Source organism: Lycium barbarum, chromosome 4, assembly GCF_019175385.1.
Source record: "Lycium barbarum isolate Lr01 chromosome 4, ASM1917538v2, whole genome shotgun sequence".
In the NCBI taxonomy this organism is placed as follows: Eukaryota; Viridiplantae; Streptophyta; class Magnoliopsida; order Solanales; family Solanaceae; genus Lycium; species Lycium barbarum.
This window is the reverse complement of record NC_083340.1, coordinates 147,981,629-147,991,588: the sequence shown is the minus strand read 5'-3', so window position 1 is coordinate 147,991,588 and position 9,960 is coordinate 147,981,629. Positions and strand designations below refer to the sequence as shown.

The window sequence follows — 9,960 nt, the reverse complement described above, 5'->3', positions numbered from 1 at the left end:
TGTGATTCAGTAACTGTCTCAGAAGAGGCAATTAAAAATTCAGAATTAGTCTACCCTTTCTTTAGGTACTTATGTGCTTTTATTTTGAAGAATTAACTTAAATAGCTGTTCATTCAACCGCTTAAACTAAAAATTACTAACGAATGTAAGTATATATATTATATGTCTATTATGTATATAATTTTGTATCATAAGTATATAATCTATGTATATCAGTTAGGAAAACAACCAGTGTATCTGACCGGGTATTTGTATAAAGATCCCCTTTATTTTTGCATCATATTTTGACAATCAGATATTAATGAAGTTAAAAAGAACATTTTCAAAAGCTAAAAAAGTAGGGCCAACTTGCAAGTTATAACTTTACCAAATGGGAAACTCATGGAATGATATTGCTGCTTGGAAAACACTTTTTACAATATGGTATATGCATCAAAATGATGTGTATAATACGTGCTCATAACATATGATTTTACGCTTAATCATAGTTAATTAGATTTATTTTTATTAGCCACCAGTGCTTTGCTTTGTGGTAAGAGTGCAACTTGAGATGTCTGGGTTAGGTAAGTGCACGAGACAAGTTAAAAAAAATATTATTTTGAGACAACTAGGAATAAATAATTACCAAGCACGACAACTAAAAGTTCATTTCCTCAACTCATGGGGTTTGGCTCATCATAACAATCACATTTTTAAGATTTCATGGTTAAAGAAAGACTTTAAACCCGAAATAATATATGCACGTCCATCAAGTTTCGAAGCCCTATCATGCAAACTAACTCTGGTATTTTTCAAGTGGAGAAAGGTAGAGGAACGAATCATTATTCTCAAGTTTCGAAGATCGTTAGCCCCAAAGAAATTTCTCGGTCATCAAAAAATAAAAATTGCACGTGTACTCACAGATCACATATTTGATCCATCTATGGCAGATGTATGTTTGTTAACCAATCAATTGTTAAGCTAGGCCACGCATTGATAAACAAATTACATTAGTTTGCCCATACTACATGTGAGCTACAACTATTATGCCCATGCTACATATATACTAAGTTATCGGGACCCGGTATTTACATCAATCCTATAAAATATGATATTTTTCTTTATATGTATACTCTTTACACTAAATTATAGTTAATCAATAACCGTGTCATCTTAATTTATAACTTAACCATAATAAATTAGTATGATTTGATATAAATATAAGAGTGCGAAATTACGTTTTAGATGTACCCAATATGTGAGCTATACTGTATGGGCAAGCTCATGCAACCCTCTCTTTTTCAGAGAATATGAAAAAAAATATAGTAAAAAAATATATCTCCTTTCATTTATTATATGAAGACAAAATATAAACAGCTAATTTAGCTTCATGATGGGCGAATATATAATAATTATTTACAATAGAAACCAATCTAATTGTCAGAATACTTCAGAGAAGAAATCACTTTTAAAGAACTCCCCATCCCACAAGCGTATTAAAATAGATTTAAATTTCGGGAAAAATAAAAAAACACAAAAAAGAACTGGATGATTTCTACTTATCGTGCTATAAAAAAAAGTTAATTTATACTGTATATACATTAACAATATCAATATTTTGCACAACCACAATCAGTACCGTTTAACTTGTGATAACATGTTAATGGAGTACTATATTTTTTGCTTCATGTTTCAGTTAATATTTATCATAGAGATTTATCTGCTACTTAATAATTAATTTGATTATATAAATATATTTTACACTATTAGTGCATTGCACTTAAACTCATTAAAAATATTCTTTCCATTTCAATTTACGTGACGCTATTTGATTTGACGAGAAGTTTTTTAAAAAAAAATTGAAATTTGTGGTCTGAAAATAAAACTTGGACATTTGTATAGCTATAAATCATCTCATTTAAGTTAAAATGAAAATTTTAAATTATTTCCAAGTATAGAAAGATACATTATTGCAGGACAGACTAAAAGAAAAATGCCACATAAATTTGGGTAATGGGAATAATTCAAGTTCTATATTCCGCAAGCATAAAATGTTATTAAACCGTCAGATTAAATCATCTGCAATAACGTGGTAACTATTTACAACAAGCATGATCTGATAATCGAAAAATATTACTACTAGTTAAACATTTAATATACACACAGAGTAAAAAAGATTATGTCATTAGTGCATATAATTAATTATATCATTAGTGCATATAATTAACTCAAAATTTAAATTAATAAGGGTTACGGTGGAGTGATAAGTATTTTTTCATATTTAATCAGAGATCTTGTCATTTTGGGTTCGAGCCCTGGATATGAAATCGTCTTTGTTAGGGAGCACTTTACTTACAATATGAGACTTCTTGGTGCAAAATAGAATTTAGTCGTGCCCTAATACAGATACGGAACCTTCCCATAATTGAAAAAAAACAAACAAAGAAACTTCACATCCCATGATTGACTGAGACAACACATCTTGATCCAATCTTGCGCCATTTCGTGCTGCTATCTTTACGTCTGTCTGACTCATCATTACTTATACTCAAAGATTACTCATCAAATAAGCAATGCTGAATAATACTAACAATATCTAAACAAACAGCTTGCCAATATTTTCACTCCCTAGCTAGTGATCATTAGTTTCAACTTTCCAAGGTACTCTCCTATAATCTATATCACTTTATCGTTGCTCTAATGCCAAATTCATGGATTTAAGTTATAAACACATAGAGGTGGGGTCAGTATTTTTTAGTTTATGAGTTCTGGTTAGCAATTTTGTTTTGCTTACTGAGTTCTAGATAAGGTTATTTGTACATATTAAATGATTTTTTTGTCACAAAAATATAAGATGTGATCCAAAGTTTACTGAGTTCGGCAGAATCCATCAGAATCTATAACTACCACGTGGCTCCACCCCTATATACACAGATAATGTAAGGATAGCCACTGCTAAAAACTCATTATTTTCCCGCTGAAATTTTCCACTGAAAAATGTTTAGTGGCTATTTTCACTGAGCGTTGGTGAGAGAAACCTAAATAGTAGTGTTTTCACACGAAAAAATCATGAAATTTCCAATGTTTTAATAGGAACCTGTTTCCACTATGTGTTTTTTCGTTGAGCTAGTTCGGTGGGAATGAGGTGGAAAAGTCATATTTTATAACATAAATTTTCCACGGTATGTCATGGGAAAAACCTCTATTTCTAGTAGTTGCAGCTTAGCTACTATCTTTCTACTCTCCTTATCATATTACCAATTAGTAGCATTTATTATAGAGATTTGCTTGTAATTATCTTGTGAGTTTTAGTTTTATATACTAACGGTGTAAAATATATTTACATAATCTTGTCACTTATTAGATAATTACAGGTAAATCTCTTGATATACATTAATTGGTAAAATGATAAAAAATGGTATTGTTAACTAACTTGCTATCGTGTGTTAAAATTCAGCGATAGTGTAAAAAAATGTATACCGTCAGTGCATATAACTTAAATCCTTACCATATAAATCGAATCGTTTTTGTAAATATATTTTACACAATCAGTGCATAAACTTAAACTCCACATTCATTTATGTGGTATGACATGTTTTCAATTTAAGTTTAACTAACATTTGCTGTATAAAGAAATTTTACATTATCAGATCAACTTCACCTGTTGTAGTAGGTAATCTGCTTTATTTTCAAGTATTCAAATTCAACATCTTATGGAGGATTACCTGCAGATATCTTTCGTGTGACCCGATAGTGTGAAAAGAATTTTCACACAGTTACGAGCATATAAGTTAAACTTGTTTAGTTTTTTTTTTTTTTTTCAATTCTAGTAATCTTAAGAATCAATTGATTATATGTTCATAACTTGAATTTTTTCAAAGAAGGAAACAAATGCTTTCTAAGATATATTCTAATTACTTCTTTTGTTCTTTCTTGGTGCAGTGAATCATATTAATTGGTGTTCTTGAAATATTGTTACTTGAGAGGATTCAATGTTGCTTCATCTCTTCTTTTCGTTGTCCATTGTTTTACTGATAGACAACGGGAGTGCTGGCATAACAAGTTCATTTATTCGTAACGAGTGGCCATCTGTTGATATTCCTCTTGACAATGAAGTCTTTGCAGTTCCAAAGGGTTACAATGCTCCACAACAAGTAAGTTACTATACCTTTGTTCAGTTGATCTTCCTTAAGAAATTAAAGTATCTCTGAGGAAGCGTGTTTTTGTTTAACATCTTGAAAAACTTGATTTAATTTAACTCGAGTAGCTAGCATGGTTTATATAGCTCAGTGTCAACTTGATTTTCTTCCTCTTGGTTTACAATGAAACAGAAATAGTTAGGGTGAAATTGCATAGAAATTGGAAGGCCCTGAAAGGCTGAAATATTAAGAAAGACTTTTAAGACTAAAAAATCCAAAGTGCTTTGAAGATAATATTCGATCTTCAGAACACGTAGTTGTGTAATGATCACTACTGTCACAGCCCAGGACCAACTACCAAGGTATTGTCGGCTTTGGCTCGATTCCTATGGGCTACCTCAAGGCTTTTGGGCTTACGGTTTTGCCTCCTTGGGGTTTTAACCCAAAAGGAGCCTCAACAGTTGAATCCTGAACTCACCATTATATTGCCATTAACTTTCCGTGCCTAAGGCAAGTTTCACAACAATTCCGCTTTCGAGTTGAAATGAAGCACTTCGTCTATAGGCATGTAGAAAGGACATAATATGAGCCTAATCGTTCTTCTCAAACCGCTCTAGTATGATAGACCGGGTGGGGGTGGGGGTGGGGGGGAGGGTCCGCCAAAGATAATGCAACACCGTAGAAGAGTTTGCTTCGCTGCGTAAGGTCCTCTAATCAACCACGACTACCATTTGTGGTCCATTTTTGTTCTCTTCCTTGCCCGGGAAGGGGATCAAAGAAAGAAAGGTAACTTGCTTCTCTCCTGGACGAATGGCGACTTATGTAGTGGTTGGACTTCCTACCAAAATACTTTCTTGGTTGAAGACTTCAAGTTCAACCGCCATAGGTCCATGGGTTATTACAACTGTGTAAAAGAATGAGAAATTAGGTGATAATGAAATATGTTGTAATATCAACTATACTCATAATCTTCGAGAGCAACGTTCTGTTTCTGCTCATCTGTTCAAAGATTGGGAGAAACTAGATTCCCATAGTTTCTTTGTGACTACTGTAACTAAATACAGTTTCTTATGCTAATATTCTGGTGCTACAAGTTTTCTGATGAACATGTTTTTGAGATAACAATGACTATGTGTTTCATCTAAAATGCTAACTTTCATTTTATGATAGGTGCATATAACACAGGGTGATTATGAAGGGAAGGCTGTACTAATCTCATGGGTCACGCCTGATAAACCGGGGCCTAGTCAAGTCCGTTACGGATTATCTGAAGGAAAATATGATTTTAAAGCTGAGGGATCATTCACAAACTACACATTTTACAACTACAAGTCTGGCTATATACACAAGTGCTTTCTTGATGGCCTTCAGGTAATTAAACTCCTCGATTTTATAGTTCTGGAGGACGAAAGAATCACCATGTCATCTCTTCGTTTAAGTGTCATATACATCATGCCACTGTACTTGCACAAAGCATTTACGTTTTTCTCATATACCTTGTATTGTTAAATTTGCTGTTTGGAAGGAGATGGAATGCTGTAAAGTAAAGTTGGTAGTTAGAACATCTTTTTTAGTTCCATAAGATCTTTCCTCGACTTGGAACAAAGATTAAGAACGTTAGGTTGACTTTGCATAGTGATAATAATATACAGTGGCAAAGTTGTATATACACGGTCAATTTTTTTTTTTTTTTTATGTATATATTGTGGATGATGAACCCCTTGTTAAAAATTCCACCTCAGCCACTGATATAGCATATACAGTCATGATAGTGTTGTCCATGATGTCTTAAATATCATCCTCCATTTTCTATCTAATTGACCAATTAGTTTTACCTTCGTCTCAGTATGACACGAAGTATTACTATGAAATTGGAAATGGTGATTCTGCTCGAAAGTTTTTTTTCGAAACTCCTCCAAAGGTTGATCCAGATGCTTCATACAAATTTGGCATCATAGGTAAGTTGTTTATATTTTATTACCCATTTTTCTATTATATTTTACCACATAATGACGTTTGTGCACGTCTGAACTCTTATCATATAGAGAAGTGAAAATACATCCCAAACTATCGGGTAGTTTGCCATTATGGGTAGCTCAATGTATCATTTTGACATCATGGTGGCAGGATTCTTATTTAGTGTTCATATGTCGTTCTTTCCAGGCGATCTTGGACAAACATATAATTCTCTTTCGACGCTTCAGCATTACATGAGTAGTGGAGCCAAGAGTGTCTTGTTTGTGGGAGATCTCTCTTACGCGGACAGATATAAGTACCATGATGTAGGAGTCCGTTGGGATTCATGGGGCCGTTTTGTTGAACGAAGTGCAGCATATCAACCGTGGATTTGGTCAACCGGGAATCATGAGATAGAATATATGCCGTATATGGTGAATTTCTGCAACACAGCTCAAATGCACTTGTTTAACATAGCCTTTTAGTTCTTGACAAAAAATATTGCGTAAACTTAAAAATTGACTGTTCTTCTCATTATGTACAGGGCGAAGTGACTATGTTCAAGTCATATCTGTACAGATATCCTACACCTTATAAAGCTTCAAACAGCACTAGCCCGCTTTGGTATTCCATCAGGAGGGCATCTGCTCACATAATTGTGCTATCAACCTATTCTCCTTTCGGTAATTTATTTGTTCCTCTTTCATTGCCTTGATTCTTGTTTGTTTCTCCAGTTAGCTATTTTGACCTTCCAATGGAGGTATTTGTTGAGAATATAAAGGCGACTCTCTCTAATAGCTTAAGCTTTTAGACAAGATGTTTACACATTTCAACATAGTACCAGAGCAGACAGAGGTCCTAGAGGGATCGAGTCTCACCCCCACCTATTATAAGAAAGAATTTTCACATGCTCGATCCATGAAAAAAATGAATCAGACCTGCACATGAGGGAGCGTGTTTAGAATATAGCTTAAGCTTTTAGATGAGATAGTCGCGTACTTCAACAATAATGATTTTATGAATTTCGTCAAGCGCTAACCTTTCCAAGTTTAAAATAGTAATCTTTCTTGAATTTCTTAAACGCGATGCAACTATCTTTAGGCCCTAGTTTTAAAGTTTATAGGCGTATCGAGAATGGTTTCTTGTTCTTCTGTATTATCTATGATAGTAAGCACCATTCCCTATGGTATTTCTCGTTTTATGAGATAGCAACTTGAGTCTCTGTGTCTCTTATGATGCAGTAAAATATACACCACAATGGAAGTGGCTGAGAGAGGAATGGAAAAACATAGACAGAGAGAAAACTCCTTGGCTTATAGTTCTTATGCATGTTCCTATCTACAACAGTAATGTAGCTCATTTCATGGAGGGGGAAAGTATGAGATCTGTCTTCGAAGGATGGTTTGTTGAACACAAAGTCGATGTGGTCTTTTCCGGCCATGTCCACGCCTACGAACGATCAGTAAGTCGCTTCATTTTATCATATTGACACTAGGGGCGGAGTTAGTATTACTTACGTGTTAGGGCGAACCAAGTAGCTTTTGCTTAGACCCTGTATTTATATAAGAAAATTCATTAAGTGTGTATAAATATCTAATTGCAAAGCCAGTAACGAAGACGAGCTATGAGTTTGGTGGCAGTTCAGAACACATAAACTTCAAATCTTGGTTCGCCTCTGACTGGCACTGCTGCTTGTCTGAAGACAAAGAAAAAAATGTGATGCTTATTTTAATTTGTTGCTGAGAAGAAATAGGCCCTGGTGACCTGTAAATATGACTTAGATTGACAAAATTCAGTTTCACTCACTTCTATCTCGACTAAGTAAGATATTCAAATTTTCTGCCTTGTGATAATTATGTTGTTGAGATTTGGGTCATTTTTTTCAGTATCGCATATCGAATATACACTTTAACATCTCGAGTGGTGATCCTTATCCCGTACCGGATAAAGCAGCTCCTGTTTACATAACTGTTGGTGATGGAGGAAATCAAGAAGGTCTTGCTTCAAGGTAAGTTACATGGATGATATTGCACAGCATTGCTAGTCAATGACACTATAATGCGCTTCTTAACCAGATTCGTCTTGAGTACATGAATTTACTTTATCCATGTCTTAGAAAATTAATGAAAGAATGCATGACAGTTTTATACATGTAGCCTGGAATTATATTTGATACATGTACCAGACTAGGTAGATGTTAGAAGAATACCTATAGACACGTACGTACTATAACTATATTTTTTAAGCCTGGGCTGCTCTTTTTTACTCTTGTTTGAATTATGTCTCCACCTAATATAAAAGCTTGACCTATGATAAATTGCACCTGAACTATATGTTTATGCTGTGTTGATTAATTATTTTACTTGTGTTTTTGACTACTTCCAACTTCTTAAATTTCTCGGGGACCATATGTTCATTCGTTTATTTTTGCAGATTTAGAGATCCTCAACCAGATTATTCTGCTTACCGCGAAGCCAGTTATGGCCATTCTACGCTAGATATTAAGAACAGAACACATGCATTCTATCATTGGAATAGAAACGACGATGGAAAGAAAGTTAAAATCGACTCATTCGTGTTACACAATCAATACTGGTCAGTATGATCTCTTCCTAGCTTTGTAGCATAAGTATCTTTCATCTCTTTCACATATACTCATTTTTTGGATGTTTCATTAAGTTTGAATAGATCCTAGTTAAACAGATTGTTTCACTTCCACATATTTCTCAAATTCTTCTACTGTATGCTTCAGTCTTAAAACAAATTTAACTGTGAAATGAAAACAACATTATGCTCAATTTGTTTGTGCGGAAATCTAACTTGAATTTAGATAATGCAATGTGGATTTAACTTATATATACTGATGGTATAAAGAATTTTTACACCATCAGTGTATTTTAACCTGTTATAACAGATAATCTGTCTCATTTTTATGAATTAATTCCACTCACTATGGATGTTATCCTTTACGTGACTCGATAGTGACAGTGTGGAACTTTTTAAATACTATCAGTGTATAGAAGTTAAACTCTTGTGACTTATGGTCATGCAGGGGACATAATCATCGCCGGAGAAAGTGCAACAGAAATCGTCTCCATTCAGTCATTTTAAACAGGACTTCAACTGCACAACTGTGAAAACATAATTCTGCAGCATACTCAACTTAGTTGCAATGTTAAGGCCATAGATAATGATCCTATTGGTAATTAACTATCCATCTTCAGAGATTACTTTGAAAATCATGGACAGTAGATGCAGTATCAGTTACTACTTGACTAGTTTCCTAGAACAATCTTCATCATTCAAAATAAGAGTTTGTGCTATTCACTGCATCATTTCAGTTGGGAAAAAATATATTCGAATATTATACTATCGTTGCCTAACTCACGACAAATTTACTTCATTTATCTGTTATTTTCATGTAGACTGTTAGCTTGAGATGAATTTAAATTGAGAAGTATGAACTGTTAGAACTCATATAATTGACTCAACTTGTTTGGGACTAAGACATAATTGTTGCTGCTGCATTTGTTATTTTGCAGGATGAATGTATCTTCATAATATTCCAACGCTTAGATTGACAATTTAATAAGCTAGTGGATTTTATAATTTTCTGTTTTTTTAGAAGAAAAATCTTATCCAAAAGACAACTGTTTTTGAACAATATACACCCGAAAACCTTTAACTCTTTTCTGTCCTTTTTCATTTACTCTCTATCTAAATTTATGCCAAAGTGTTTGACCAAGCACGGACATTAAGAATGAAAAGAAAACTTTTGAAACTTATGATCCAAAATAAGCCCTAGATATTTGTATGGCTATAAACCTTCTCACTAAGAGTAGAATGAGAAGTTTACAGTTAAATTGTTAATTAAGTACTAAATATT

At 33.6% G+C, this 9,960-nt stretch overlaps 1 protein-coding gene across 1 annotated transcript; it reads left to right on the top strand.

Moving 5' to 3' along the window:
- The first annotated feature begins 2,485 nt into the window (after nucleotides 1-2,485).
- On the top strand, nucleotides 2,486-9,588 carry LOC132636983 (bifunctional purple acid phosphatase 26-like). The gene is made up of 10 exons (XM_060354098.1): nucleotides 2,486-2,640; nucleotides 3,922-4,133; nucleotides 5,289-5,489; nucleotides 5,965-6,076; nucleotides 6,282-6,508; nucleotides 6,619-6,757; nucleotides 7,316-7,536; nucleotides 7,961-8,082; nucleotides 8,508-8,669; nucleotides 9,127-9,588. The coding sequence occupies exons 2-10, from the start codon at nucleotides 3,972-3,974 to the stop codon at nucleotides 9,209-9,211; spliced, it is 1,431 nt and encodes a 476-aa protein (XP_060210081.1). The 5' UTR covers nucleotides 2,486-2,640; nucleotides 3,922-3,971; the 3' UTR covers nucleotides 9,212-9,588.
- Nucleotides 9,589-9,960: the final 372 nt, after the last annotated feature.